Genomic DNA, 15,467 nt, shown 5'->3' with positions numbered 1-15,467 from the left:
AGCAGTAGAGTTCACGGGACCCTTGGCAGTAGGGGTTCACGGGACCCTTGGCAGTAGGGTTCACGGGACCCTTGGCAGTAGGGTTCACGGGACCCTTGGCAGTAGGGTTCACGGGACCCTTGGCAGTAGGGCTCACGGGACCCTTGGCAGTAGGGTTCACGGGACCCTTGGCAGTAGGGTTCAGGGGACCCTTGGCAGTAGGGTTCACGGGACCCTTAGCAGTAGGGTTCACGGGACCCTTGGCAGTAGGGTTCACGGGACCCTTGGCAGTAGGGTTCACGGGACCCTTGGCAGTAGGGTTCACGGGACCCTTAGCAGTAGGGTTCACGGGACCCTTGGCAGTAGGGGTTCACGGGACCCTTGGCAGTAGGGTTCACGGGACCCTTGGCAGTAGGGCTCACGGGGCCCTTGGCAGTAGGGTTCACGGGACCCTTGGCAGTAGGGTTCACGGGACCCTTAGCAGTAGGGTTCACGGGACCCTTGGCAGTAGGGGTTCACGGGACCCTTGGCAGTAGGGTTCACGGGACCCTTGGCAGTAGGGCTCACGGGACCCTTGGCAGTAGGGTTCACGGGACCCTTGGCAGTAGGGTTCACGGGACCCTTGGCAGTAGGGCTCACGGGACCCTTGGCAGTAGGGTTCACGGGACCCTTGGCAGTAGGGTTCACGGGACCCTTGGCAGTAGGGCTCACGGGACCCTTGGCAGTAGGGTTCACGGGACCCTTGGCAGTAGGGTTCAGGGGACCCTTGGCAGTAGGGTTCACGGGACCTTTGGCAGTAGGGTTCATGGGACCCTTGACAGTAGGGTTCATGGGACCCTTGGCAGTAGGGGTTCACGGGACCCTTGGCAGTAGGGTTCACGGGACCCTTGGCAGTAGGGTTCACGGGGCCCTTGGCAGTAGGGTTCACGGGACCCTTGGCAGTAGGGTTCAGGGGACCCTTGGCAGTAGGGTTCAGGGGACCATTGGCAGTAGGATCCACACAACCCTTGGACCGTCGTAATCTTTCAACCCAACGAAGGTGTCAGCCAGCGTGTTGTTGCTCCACGAGACGTTAGGAACAGCAAGCTAACTGCTCTGTGAATTGTGTACAGACATCACTTAAGTCACAGAACCAACACAGTCACTCTACATCACAGCTCGTGCAGTCATCGGGAGGAGAAGAAACCTGAATAAATTACACGTGTCCTGAAGCAGTAGTAGTGATGAGGCCATTAAAAAATGAAGAAATTACCGTGGTTTTCAGCAAGCTGAAGCACTAGTAAGTCATATGTGCTGGGTAAGAAATTAATTAAGGAAGGCGGTAAGGGCTCTTGGTCCAAGGAAATGAAGCTATCTTCCTCTTCTTTTCCCATCCAGGGAGGTTCCTTAATGTTAGTGAGCAGCTGTTGGTTAAGGGAATTAAACATGATTGCTTCCCATTCCACACACGCTGTATAACTTTGAATCACTTGTCCATCCTGATTCCTGACGAATATTACCCAACCTACCCTAATAACCCCTGTGGATTTAGCGTTTCTCCTAAAAATAATAATGATAATGACTTGATTTCAGTCTCCTCAAAGTATCCCCCCCACAGGCGCTGTATAGTCCTACGGGTTTAGCGCTTCCCCATGATTATAATAATTTATTTCAAAGTTATGTATCAACATATAATAATTTACAGCATTTCGGTTATTAACCGTGACATAAGGTACACAACTGAACCTAGTTATGAAATATCATATAGAAAATTGATTATGCATGTTGTATATTTGGCTTTGCAGAAAAAAACATTGTTGTGAATTCTTAATATGGATGAATTATATAATTATGTAGTTGAGTTGAGTTCAGAGGCTTGAGTTTTTTATTATGTAAATTTTCCAACATTGAGTAAAGCCTGGAGTTTACCTGGAGGTTTAGATGGGTCACTATTTTTTTCCCAATGATAGTTGGGTTTTTCCACATATGCACAACATAAAACTGTCTCCATTGTACAATTTACTTGATTTCTGATACTTTACATAGTAGGTCAGGCTCAAAACTGAGCAGATGAACTCATCATTAACCAGTGGGTTCCTAACATATGCATCATATGCCTATTATTTTTGCAAAAAAAATGTACTACAAAGTTAAGCATTTAGCAATTTTAAAATTCTCAAGGTAAACTTCAGGCTATTGTATTATTAATAACTGAAGAAATTTACAAGTATTTCCCTTTTTTTTTTTTTTTTAACAGCATTGGTTCCAATATCAAGGCCTTGCTTGAACGCTCTGATGGACTTTATTGCTTCCGTCTTCACAATGGTAGAGTCTACTATGTTAAAGAAGATATTGTGAAATTTGCCTCCACTGTACCTCATGAAAACATTATATCACTAGGAGTTTGTTTTGGCAAGATAACAAAAGGAGGGAAGTTCCTTGTACATATTACAGCATTGGACTTCCTTCATCCCTATTGTCAGGTATATATATAGGACTAATTTGTGTCTTTATCTGATACACTGCTACATGATAGGATGCTCTTCATATATGTGTGAATGAATGTGCCAGATTTCTTCAGAAATTATTCAATGCAGTATAACTGTAAAACAGGTTGACCATCACTAATCTGGCATCACTGGAACCTGTAGGGTGCTGGATTAGTGATTTTGTCGGATTACAGAGTGGTTAGGTTAGAATACACTTAGCTCAACAGTGATATTTACACGTTGGCGATTTCGTCGAATTTACGCCCTATTTTTGGCCCATGCAATTGTTCCAGTCTACCAAACTCATAGCTGTTTTGCTAGTATTCCATATATGCTGTCGATTAAGAACAAGAAGTAGCCCATTTACATATTTCAACTACCCAATAAAGTGGTCAGAAATCTGAAATTTGGCCAATTTCACACAAATTTCAAGTGATGCCAATTTCAAAATAGGGTTCAGAATAAACAGTGCAGACATTCCTAGCACTAAAATAACATTTTCTCTGTTCATTAGTCATGCCTCCAGCCTCCACTTATATTACGCTTGCTTTCCATTTTGAATTTTTATTCACACAATAAATATAAGATTTACTGTTATGCAGACTACTGCATTATTGTAAAAATGATATCAATAATATCAGCGCATTCGTGAAAGCATATTAGACCCATCAGTTGACATGTATTGGACGCGTGACATGATTTGTTTACTCTTGAACATCGGCAAAAATTGAACATTTCTGCTACTTTGAACTCAGTTCCAAGGTACTTTCTGTCATGAAACCAATGAAAATAATTTCTGTTTCTGGAATGTATCTTCCATTCTATCAAATGAGACCAAAAAAATGAGAATACAACCATAAAAGCCATACAAAAACACGCAGCAAATTTGCTGTTTTACACCAAAAACACAGTCACAATTTTTTCTCATGCACTGCATGCTGCAAGATTTTTTTTATATAGTCCACATATACCACACAGACCTATTCTCTTATATGTAGGCCCAAATTTACCAGTTGCAGCTTATGAGTGAGCTGAGCTCATGGTGGCCCACAGTGCCTTCAGAGCCACCTTATCTTTTATGGGCAATGTATGGTGTACGTGCTTTACACAATGAGAAGCATTTCTTTTATTTGTTGGAACCATGGCTAGGGCTAAAAGTAACCAGGTTCTAACAATAAATGAAAAAAAAAATTGGTATGACTTATTCAGCAAGTAGCGCCACCAAACAGTAATGTCAGATTGGTGTGGCGACCCCGGAAGTTTGAAATTATGCTTGCTGAAATTAGTGCCGGATTAGTGATGACTGATCTGTATTCTATACAGTTCCTCGTTAATTTATACAGATGTATATTTTATCATTACCTGGAGGTTACCTGGAGGTTATTCCGGGGATCAACGCCCCCGCGGCCCGGTCCATGACCAGGCCTCCCGATGGATCAGGGCCTGATCAACTAGGCTGTTACTGCTGGCCGCACGCAGTCCAACGTACGAGCCACAGCCCGGCTGATCCGGCACTGACTTTAGGTATCTGTCCAGCTCTCTCTTGAAGGCAGCCAGGGGTTTATTGGCAATTCCCCTAATGCTTGATGGGAGGCTGTTAAACAGTTTTGGGCCCCGGACACTTATGGTGTTTTCCCTTAGTGTACCAATGGCGCCCCTACTTTTTATTGGGGGCATTTTGCATCGCCTGCCCAGTCTTTTACTTTCGTAGGGAGTGATTTCTGTGTGCAGATTTGGGACCATTCCTTCCAAGATTTTCCAAGTGTAGATTATGACATATCTCTCCCTCCTGCGTTCCAACGAGTACAAGTCAAGTGCTTCCAAGCGTTCCCAGTAGTTAAGGTGCTTGACAGAACTTATACGTGCAGTAAAGGATCTCTGTACACTCTCTAGATCTGCAATTTCACCTGCTTTGAATGGAGATGTTAATGTACAGCAGTATTCTAGCCTAGAGAGAACAAGTGATTTGAAAAGGATCATCATGGGCTTGGCATCTCTCGTTTTAAAAGTTCTCATTATCCATCCTATCATTTTCTTTGCACGTGCGATCGTGGCACTGTTGTGATCCTTGAAAGTGAGATCCTCAGATATTACTACTCCCAGGTCCCTTACATTATTTTTCCGCTCTATTGTATGGCCGGAGTCAGTAGTATACTCTGTTCTAGTTATTATCTCCTCCAGTTTTCCATAACGGAGTAGTTGGAATTTGTCCTCATTGAACATCATATTGTTTACCGTTGCCCACTGGAAAACTTTGTTTATATCTTCTTGGAGGTTAACCGCGTCCTCAGCAGATGACAGCCTCGTGCAGATCCTAGTATCATCCGCAAAGGATGATACAGTGCTGTGGTGTATATCTCTGTTTATGTCTGATATGAGGATAAGGAATAAGATGGGGGCGAGTACTGTGCCTTGTGGAACAGAGCTCTTCACTATGGCAGCCTCCGATTTAACTCTGTTGACCACTACTCTGTGTTCGATTTGTTAGGAAGTTGAAGATCCATCTCCCCACTTTCCCAGTTATTCCTTTAGCACGTATTTTATGGGCTATTATGCCATGATCGCATTTGTCAAATGCTTTTGCAAAGTCTGTGTATATTACATCTGCATTCTGATTTTCTTCCAGTGCATCCAAGGCCATGTCATAATGATCCAGTAGTTGTGAGAGGCAGGAGCGACCTGCCCTGAACCTATGTTGCCCTGGATTGTGCAGATTTTGGGAATCCAGGTGATTTGCAATCCTGCTTCTTAGCACTCTTTCAAAGATTTTTATGATGTGGGACGTCAGAGCTATTGGTCTATAGTTCTTAGCTAATTCTTTGCTGCCACCTTTATGGAGTGGGGCTATATCCGTTGTTTTAAGTGACTGTGGAATTTCACCCATGTCCAAGCTCCTCCTCCATAGTGTACTTACGTAAAACATTCTATAGGGTTTTGTCTAGAGGTTTCAGAATTGTGAAAAATCAAGAAATTTGCAGGTCCTGGTATGTGCAGACATCAGTGCATACTTGTGTGATTTCTTCCTAATATGCAGCTGCTGGGAAAAATACTAAATTATATAGTATCTTTATTATTAAATGAGGTAACTTCATACTCTAAACTCAGATGGTAGAGTACCACAAATTCTTTCTTTAAATGTTTGAAATTTTTACTTTATGAACTTGTTATAAACATTTTTTTTTAAGCATACTAGTTGTCTCCCACCAAGGTAGGTTGACCCAATAGAGAAAATACATTCAGTATAACTAATTCAATTGCTGTCTTGACAGAAGTGAACAGACATCACATTTATGAACTGCTAACCTGTTGTCTTGAATCCCTTCATAAATGTTACCCTGCTCACACTCCAATAGAATGTCAAGCCATAAAAACCACATGTCTCCTCTCACTCCCATCTAACATGATCACACAAGCCTGCTTTTGTATAAATTCATTATGTTATGTACTGTATATAAAAATGACAAGGTACACATGCAATTTTATAAAAATCTGTAGCAACTGTCATGCATGTACAAGCTTTGTCGACAATGCTTTTAAATACAATGCTGTATTTGGTTTGTTGAAAGTAATGCCAAATTAGTTTTCTTTTTAATAGAAAAGTAGGGTATATTGTACCTTTCTGACCAGTACAACCAACAGCACTTGCTCTTAATCTTGAATCAGACACAGTCCTGCACTGCTTTACAGTTTTGATGAAGAAATTACAGTAATTCCACTAATAGCAAAAATGAAGTTCAAGTGTAGTATAGCATTATTGAAAGTTTTATTGTCTTGCAGAACAAAATTTGGATGAAAGAGTCTGCTGAACAAAATTTCATGTATGGGAATCACGTTTACAAGTCTGGTTTGTCACGGATCTCAGAAAATACTCCAAAATATGCTGGTGTTGTTGTTTATTCTTCAAAGGACGTTCCATTGGTAAGCTTTTTTGCATAAATTTCTATGTATGTTTATTTAACATTTTTGATTCCATGAAATCTACACACTGCTGTTTGGAACACATAAAAAAAAGTAATTTATTGAAAATATCTTTCTCCACATGTAATGTATATCATAAACCATACCATGGGCAGGGATAGAACCCATGATCAGAGAGTCTCAAAACTCCAGACCGTCGTATGGTTTGTTTGCAATCGTATCATTACGATTTCGTGAGTAATGTATATCATTCTTAGATTTAGATGGTGACTTACATGCATCCTTCTTGGCACATGGAGTATATTTTTGTGCACACAGCCATAGAAGGGGTAGATATCTGTGGGACCAATGCCAGTGGTATTGATTTCTCTCCAACCTGTCATCATTGATGTGGCCTCTGCCCAATATTTCTGTTTTTATCTTCCTACAAGTGGGCTCATTCTTCCCTCAGTATTTCTACCACCCTAAAATTGTATTTCTTGTTAAAAATATTTTCTATTACAGGGTTTTGGTGTAGCAGCTAAGGCAACAGCAGAGTGCCGGCATTCTGATCCCATGGACATTATATGTTTCCATCAGGCAGATATTGGAGAATATATCAGAAATGAGGATACACTTACTTAGTAATTTTTATTTGTTAAAATGCAACAAATTAAATAATAAATTGAGAAATGTTCTGCTTTTATGATAATGGGCCTCAGCAAAGATAAAGTTGTCCACTCAGTGGCAGCATCAAGGGAGCGAAAGAGGGTATGAAGCCTCCCGTAATCTCCAGCCCACCCAAAGACAAACCAAATAATAGTATCAAAAATGTAGCCATCTCTAATCCTCTACACACATTCTGGAACCACCACTATGTTCACTCGGTAGTGTGAGGAAAAAATAATACATATATGAATGTCGGCTATTTTCCAAAATACACTATCTCAGATGCATAGAAATTTAGAACATTTTTTTGTGAATATGTGCTGTACAGTATAATACTGTAATCTATTTCTTGAAATAATGGATATTAAATTTGCTTGAAAGAATTAAGAATAAATATATAAGACAGTTGTAATTTATTCCATGTGATGGCAATGGAATATAAGAAGACTTGTAACTTTTATTTTAAATTGGAATAATCACCACAGCACAATACTTATTTTTCATAGTTCATCATCAATGGCATTTTAAAATGATTACTACCTTAACCCTTTGACTGTCGCGGCCGTATATATACGTCTTAAGAGGTACCGTGTTTGACGTATATATACTCATAAATTCTAGCGGCTTCAAATCAAGCAGGAGAAAGCTGGTAGGCCCACATGTGAGAGAATGGGTCTGTGTGGTCAGTGTGCACCATATAAAAAAAATCCTGGAGCACGCAGTGCATAATGAGAAAAAAAAAAACTGACCGTTTTTTTTTAATTAAAATGCCGACTTTGTGGTCTATTTTTGTATAGTATTTATGGTTGTATTCTCATTTTCTTGGTCTCATTTGATCGAATGGAAAACATATTACAGAAGTAGAGGTGATTTTGATTGATTTTACTATAAAAAGAACCTGGAAATGGAGCTCAAAGTAGGAAAAGTGTTTGATTTTTGCCAATGTTCAAAAGTAAACAAATGATGTCATTGTCCAATAAATGTCCAACTAGCCATTCTAATATGCAGTCATGAATGGGTTGATGTTATTTATACAATTATTACAGTATTGCAGTAGTCTGCATAATAGTAAGTCTTCTATTTTTTGTTTGAATAAAAATTCAAAATAGAAAGCAAGAGTAATATCAGAGGGACCTGGAGACATGACTGATGAACGATGAAAATGTTATTTTAGAGCCACGAATGTCTGCATTGTTCATTCTGGACCTTATTTTGAAATTGTCATATTTTTTAGTTTTCGTGAAATTGGCCAAATTGCAAATTTCTGACCACATTATTGGGTAGTTGAAATCGGTAAATGGGCAGTTTCTTGTACTCAATAGAAAAAAATGGAGTTCTAAAGAAATAGCTATGAGTTTGGGCGACTGGAACAATGGAATTAGCTGAAAATAGGGCTCAAAGTGGGCGAAATTGCCGATTTGTAAATATCGCCGATGTCGCTAACTTCGCGAGAGCATAATTCTGTCAGTTTTCCATCAAATTTCGTTTTTTTTGTGTCATTACAATCGGGAAAAGATTCTCTATCATTTCATAAGAAAAAATAATTTTTTTTTTTTTAAATTTTGCGACACCAGGAGACACCTCAGGATTGGGGGTTGCGGCAGTCAAAGGGTTAAATATGGTGTGGATATTAATTAAGAAGAAAAGAATATAGGTTTATTTAAAAGTACAGTTCATGGCATTGTTGCGAATGTAAAATTGGATTTTGTAAAATAATATCAAATATTTTTTTCTCTTACAGGATTGTAGAGAACTTTAGAATGTAAATGAGAAAAGTAAATTTGCAGGAAATAAAAATCAGCAGTTTTATGGTGTTTTGAAGTTTACCAATGGGAGACTTTATTTTTTGGAACATTCTCAGCAGCATTTTCATTTGCTTTCTTGGAAATTTCTGTTTAATACACCATAGTTGATTGGCATCAGATTTTCAATGCTCATGTAATGTATTCTGGGCAAGATTTGCTGTATAACCCTTGTGGTTTAGCACTTCTTTTTGATTCTAATAATAATTGGGCAAGATTTATGGGACTATTTGCATTCATGGATGCCCTATGCTACATAGACCATTCCCAAATTTTGTTTCCATATGATAGGTGGAAATAAGTCCTTCTGATTGGCTTCAAAATTTCAACATTCGTGTATCTTTATTAGAAGAAGGTTGGTATGTTTAATGGAATGCGCAGATGTCATTCTGCCAATTTTAATCTTGAAATGGTATAGTGTTATTTTACCTTATTGTATTATTTTGCCTTGATACTGGTGAGGGCCTCTTGATCCAAGGAACTGGACTTATCTTCCCCTTGCTTGGATTGATTTTGAATGCCTCCCATTCCACAGGTGCTATATGACTCCTACGGGGGTATCATTTTCCTCTGATTAATATATAACTATTATGAATGGCATCAGTCTTCAATGGTTGATGCTATAAAATTAAATATTTCATGGATTAAGGCTGTGTAGGCACAGATTTTGTTGGACGCCATGCAATAACTGGAAAATGTATCTTCTGGTCAACTTTAAGAATGCTGTATGACCCTTGTGGGTTTAGCACTTAATTATGATTACAGTGGTACCTCGAATTTCGGCCTTAATTCGTTCCAGAAGGCTGTTCAAGTGCTGTTACCGAACGAATTTGTTCCTAAAAGGAATAATGTAAATTAGATTAGTCCATTTCAGACCCCCAAAAATACACTTTCATAACTGTTCGAGTTGGGAGCTGTTTGAAATTCAAGGTACCACTGTATGATAATAATAATGGTCAACTTTGAACTTTTAATACTGATGTGTTTTCCTCAAGGGAAGCAGTTTCTTGAAGTTAAATTGTGTACACTGGCATGTGCTAATTTTATTAATAAAATTGGTTTCTTTCCTGGAGTATTTTGAAACTTTAGACATTCTAGGCTGCTTATGGACTACAGCCGACTGATAGTTCTATTTAAACAATCCCATTGCAGTAACCTTTACCAATGGAAAGTATTCCATCTACAGATTATTTATGCCCTATAGAGAACACAGACAACAAAGTAGTAGAGAAAAAACTCCCTGATGCATACTACCATTTACCTACTTCATTCATCATCATCTTGTCAAACAAAAAGGCAAATCAAAAGAAACCATTTGCACTCTTTTCTCAACAGATGCTCTAAATGGAGAAATAGCACTTCTTAATGAGGCAGAGCTTTACAGCTGATATCCCTCTAGCAACTAACACCAACACTTAGTGAGAGCATGCAGTGCATATATGTATTGCAGTATAAGAGTCGCTTAACACTAATATCTCCACAGTCTTGAGTTTTCTACTTGGATTTTCCTCATCTAGTAGGCTCCTCAGTGAGCCTTTTCCTTGGTCATATACATATACAGTATATAGCCTAAAAGATAAAGAATACACAAGTGAGGAAACCTAGATATACTAGGGAACCAAACTATTTCAGCCACAGCAATTCTTCCTAACACATTAAAATACTACATAACACTAACAAAAGAAACACTCCTTATTACTCCTTACTACAGACAGGCTGTTTCAGGCATAGAAAAGCAATTACAAGAATCCTATTTCCATCTTACACTTGCTCATGTGCTAGCCTTTCAAAATGTTGTAAATTTCAACACTAACCAATAATTTCTGCAAATCAGCCGTTCAGAAGAGGTAAAATGAAATTGAACATGATTTAATGGGACTAAAAATTTCACACTACACACAAAATTACCATATCTGCACTTACATGTTTGAATGTCACTCTGTTGTCATTGTGTTATTTGACATCTTTTTTAAAATGTTTGAAGCTATGCCACTGAGGATTGTGGAAGTTATCTGAGCCATTCCAGGATTAGTAAGTACGTCAATTTACTAGGTACAGGTGCACATAAATACGGTTACACAAATTCAGGCAGTTACAATTATCAGGTGAGGTTAGGTAGATTTGTTAGGAAACAGGATAAGTGTTTCCTGACATGGGTCATAGTCACATGACCCGCTGCTGGAGCTTTTGGTCATTTGACCGAGGTCCCTTGCCAGCTTACCAGTCCTCCCCTTTAAAAATTATGGTTATTGTTATAACCATTTTTTAAATCTTAAATTACCTATGAAAACCCAAAAATGTCATACAAAGTGACTTATTTCCGTTGGAGTCTTTGTAATATCTGATCATTTAAAGCCTAGCTGTAAGATACAGTAAGAATCAGTCATGATTTTAGCAGTGAATTATTATTATTATTATGTGAGCAAATTACCTGCAGGAGGTTTACAGGGTATTACCTGCAAGTAATTTGAGTGAGATAAGTGGGACTTAAGTCACAGCAGGTCACAGGACTAACTTCCTCAATGCCCACTCCCTATCACACTCACAATAAGCTAGATATGACATTAAATTAATAATTACAGATTGTATATGATTAGGCTTGCGCTGTATAGCCCTTGTGGTTTAGCGCTTCTTTTTATGATAAGGCTTGCTGGGTACACAAAAGAAACTCATATTTCCACTTAATTACTGTAGATGGATTGCACCACCTGCCTAACACCTGGCCAGTTAGAGATCTAAATGAAAGGACTAATGGGGCACTTCCCTGTAAGTAATGGTCGTATCCCTTATCTTCCGCCATCCACATGTAATTCTTGAGTTACCGCAAGTTTCTCATCCCAATTCTTCAGCAGGAGACATTAACACAGGTTCCTATTACAAATTTAGGCTGAAAAACCCCAATTTGGTCACAAAGATGCCAGATTTAGCTGAATTTTCCATGACAACCAGTGCCCACAAATTACAAATGGCATCTCTCCTGGGTCACTCCACAGCTGCCCCCCCCCCCTTATCACTCAAAATTTCTCAGAAGCGTCAAATCAGTATCATATTTAATTACACAATTATTCTATTAAAATTTATACATGCTGAATTTAGGAAAATCTGAAATTTTCCACAATAACCTGCCCCTCAAGGGAGGTTCCTTGATGCTGGTGAGGGGCTCTTGATCTAGGAAATTGGATCTGTGCTCCAGTTCCCTGAACTGAGCCTGAATACCTTCCATCCCCCCCCATATGCACTGTATAATCCTATGGGTTTAGTGCTTCCCTGTGATTATAATAATATATCCACAATAACCTTAACTGAAGACAAGTAACTGAACTACATAAAACTTAGTTACAATAAAAAGATACAATAGGAGTGATGTAAACTTAAGTAATTTATGTGAATATAAAATATAAAAATGTTAACTGTACAGAAAAAAATTTCCTCCCTCTCTAGCTTCATTTATGAGGAACCCTTAAGCCCTTCCTGAACTGATTCATACCAAGACTGGGCCTTGACATGTTCAAGCAATCCCTTCTGTATAATAAAAGGTGTTTGACGCCTGACCGCCTACAGAAGTTACTACTACAAAATTATATTCACTATCCCAAGTACCATACTGGTTTTGGTTCCTAACCTTAACAAAATACACAGCATGATATGTGGAACACTGTTTTGAATGGGTTCAACATCTTGGGCACGTGAACACCAATTGTTCCAAGAATTTGGTCCTCATTACCGTACACAAGCATTGAAAATTTGAAGCCGATTGGATAGGTGTTCCTGAGTTGCAAGCAAATTAACATCAAAAGGTTGGAGGAAGAAAAACATTCTGGCAATCTCTTAGACAGAGATACACCTTCGGGAATAAGTATAATAGTGGTCTATTTCTGCAATTACATGTACAAGGTATACAAGCCTAGCTGACATCAATGACATTACAATACAGAAAGTCTCTTGTTATGCAGAACATTTCGGGTAAATTAGGTCAATTTTGTTCCAGGATGCGACCCACACCAGTCGACTAACAACCAGGTACCTATTTTACTGATAGGTGAACACAGAAAGCAGATGTCCTAAGGAAACACGTCCTAATGTTTCCACCCGTATCGGGGATCGGACCACGGACTTTAATGTGTAAGCTGAGTGCGCTAGCAATCCAGCTACCTATAGGCTTTAATATGAGTTAGTCTTCCACGGCGTTATTTTTTAACTGTCATCAGATTGTCTAGCTTAAGTAGACAAGGTGATTTTCTTGGAGTTTACAAGTTACAACACCAGTATGGAACTCATAACTGACGAAGCATGTTAAGATCTTGGAGAGTGAGCAGGTATGTAACGAGGCTAATTTCAGAGGTAACGAATGAGTTATGAGGAGAGGCTGAATTCAAATTCAAATTCAAATTCAAAGTTTATTCTCTATAAGGATTACAATGCTGAGTTTACAGAAATTTGGTTATTGTTTGGTTTACATGTAGTAAAATTGTGATTACAGAGTGTACCACTAGAACGCTTAGCATGGCTAGGCATTTCGGGCATACTTAGTTTTATTCTTAATCGTAAAATATTACAAATTATGAGGTAAGTTGGTATTATGGCTAAGTGACTAAATACTAGTTTGTGAGTTTAGCAATGTGAATGCTTTTGTTTTGGCACAGTATATAGTTTCAGTATTGGAGTATCACAGGATTCATTATTTTAAGACTGAGATTAATATTTCTGTTTCTGTTTATGGTCAAATGAGTGAGCGAGTGTAAGTGTGAACCACCAGGTGGTATTCGTGTAGTTAGTTGACGGGGTGTATCAGGGAGATAAGATGTTTTCTAATGGTAGTTTTGAAGGTGATGAAGGTGTCTGCAGTTCTAGAGTTCTCAGGTTGGGTGTTCTAGATTTTAGGGCCTTTGACATACATTGAATTTTTGTAAAGGTTTAGTCGGACACGGGGAATGTCGTAGAGATGTTTGTTTCTGGTGTTATGCCTGTGGGTTCTGTCACAACTATCAAGAAAGCGTTTTAGGTCAAGGTTGATATTAGAGTTTAAGGCCCTGTAGATATAGATTGCACAGTAGTAAGTGTGGATGTACTGAACTGGGAGTAAGTTTAGATCTTTGAGGAGTGGGGGGGGGGTGTGCTGCCAGGGATGGGATTTAGTGATTATTCTTACTGCAGCTTTTTGTTGGGTTATTATTGGCTTTAGGTGTGTTGCTGCAGTTGATCCCCAAGCACAAATAGCGTAGGTGAGGTATGGATAAATAAGTGAGTGGTATAGTGTGAGAAGGGCATTTTGCGGCACATAGTATCGTATCTTGGAGAGGATCCCAACCGTTTTGGATACTTTTTTGGCTATATGCTGGATATGGGTGCTGAAATTCAGGTTGTTGTCAAGGTATAAACCTAGGAATTTTCCCCCATTATTTCTGGTAATTAGAGTGTTGTCAATCTTAATGTTAATTTGTGCATCTCCTGCTCTGCTACCAAACATAATATAGTAAGGAAGTGAATTTGACAACACGAGAGGGCAGAGGAACTAGAGGTAGTACAAAATAGTTAAAAGGAATAACAGGGTAGACATAAACAGGAAACAAGTAATGGTGTACAGTTAGAAGATGGAGATACTGACGAGTCAGGGATATCAGGAAGTATTTGTTCATCCTCAGGGTGGTTGGGAAGCGGAAGGACAAGGTCCACAAGGATAGAAGATAATATAGAGATGGGGTGTCAAGTTAAAAGGCGGGCCAGGAGCTAAAACGCGATCTCTGCAACGACATATATTTTAAGTATATATAGGTAGTTTAGTTTAGTTAGTTTAATATGTTTATTATGCACCCCATACCCATCCTGTGGGCGGTAGTCAAAAGATTACAGAGGTACATAATTGGTCCAGGGACTGGACTCCAAAGTTTTGACAGCTGAGCAAGTTACAGAGGCAATGAACTCACAATTTACAAAGGTAATGAACTCACAATTTACAAAGGTAATGAACTCACAATTTACAAAGGTAATGAACTCCAGGTAAGTCTGGTCACAATCATGACAAGTTACAAAGGTATTTACAGATTACAGAGGTACGTAATGGGTCCAGGGACATGAACCTTGTGTAAATTAAATGGACTATCCCAATTATTTTTGAATGTCAGGTCTGAATATATAATTATGGCTACCTGACATATATCTCGTCAAGTCATGAGCACTTTCCAATCTACTGATGATCTAAGCTTTTGCATAGAAATATATGTCATCTTCACTGCTCAGCTTTTCATAAATCTTATCCGTGCTATATGGTGCTAATATTATTAAAAACATTGCTGGTAAATCAGATGATGTGTTAGGATCTGTTTAAAACACGTGTTGTGACTCGTGTCTTGTATGCTGATAAGCATATTTCAAGCTGTGTAATGCTCGCTTCCAACTTTATTGTCATGTCACGATAATTTTAAATTAGTTTGTATGATGAATTGTATTGTACTCATGGGGGAAGCGCTAAACTCGTAGAGGTCAGATAACTCCTGGCAATGACTGACATTAATATTAAATTGTACGTATTTGTATAGCTGATACCGTGGAAATGCACCTCCAGTATTTCCACAGTATCAGCATTATAGCACATTATTTATTAATAGGCTACTGGTAGTACTAGATGTATTAAAATACCAAAGAATTAACTGTT

At 38.9% G+C, this 15,467-nt stretch overlaps 1 protein-coding gene across 1 annotated transcript; it reads left to right on the top strand.

Moving 5' to 3' along the window:
• Positions 1-1,034: 1,034 nt before the first annotated feature.
• On the top strand, positions 1,035-7,553 carry LOC128685020 (60S ribosome subunit biogenesis protein NIP7 homolog). Its single transcript, XM_053771455.2, has 4 exons — positions 1,035-1,258; positions 2,216-2,441; positions 6,225-6,365; positions 6,870-7,553. The coding sequence occupies exons 1-4, from the start codon at positions 1,203-1,205 to the stop codon at positions 6,987-6,989; spliced, it is 543 nt and encodes a 180-aa protein (XP_053627430.1). The 5' UTR covers positions 1,035-1,202; the 3' UTR covers positions 6,990-7,553.
• Positions 7,554-15,467: the final 7,914 nt, after the last annotated feature.

This window comes from Cherax quadricarinatus, chromosome 5 (genome assembly GCF_038502225.1).
Source record: "Cherax quadricarinatus isolate ZL_2023a chromosome 5, ASM3850222v1, whole genome shotgun sequence".
Taxonomy (NCBI): Eukaryota; Metazoa; Arthropoda; class Malacostraca; order Decapoda; family Parastacidae; genus Cherax; species Cherax quadricarinatus.
The sequence above is the reverse complement of the archived record's forward strand: the minus strand, read 5'-3'. Positions and strand labels throughout refer to the sequence as shown.

Bases quoted from the DNA above. Each gene is read 5' to 3' on its own strand.
- LOC128685020 (XM_053771455.2), top strand. From the start codon at position 1,203: ATGAGGCCATTAAAAAATGAAGAAATTACCGTGGTTTTCAGCAAGCTG. The intron at 1,259-2,215 runs GTAAGTCATATG...TTTTTTTAACAG, and splicing joins TTCAGCAAGCTGAAGCACTA to CATTGGTTCCAATATCAAGG. The intron at 6,366-6,869 runs GTAAGCTTTTTT...TTTCTATTACAG, and splicing joins CTTCAAAGGACGTTCCATTG to GGTTTTGGTGTAGCAGCTAA.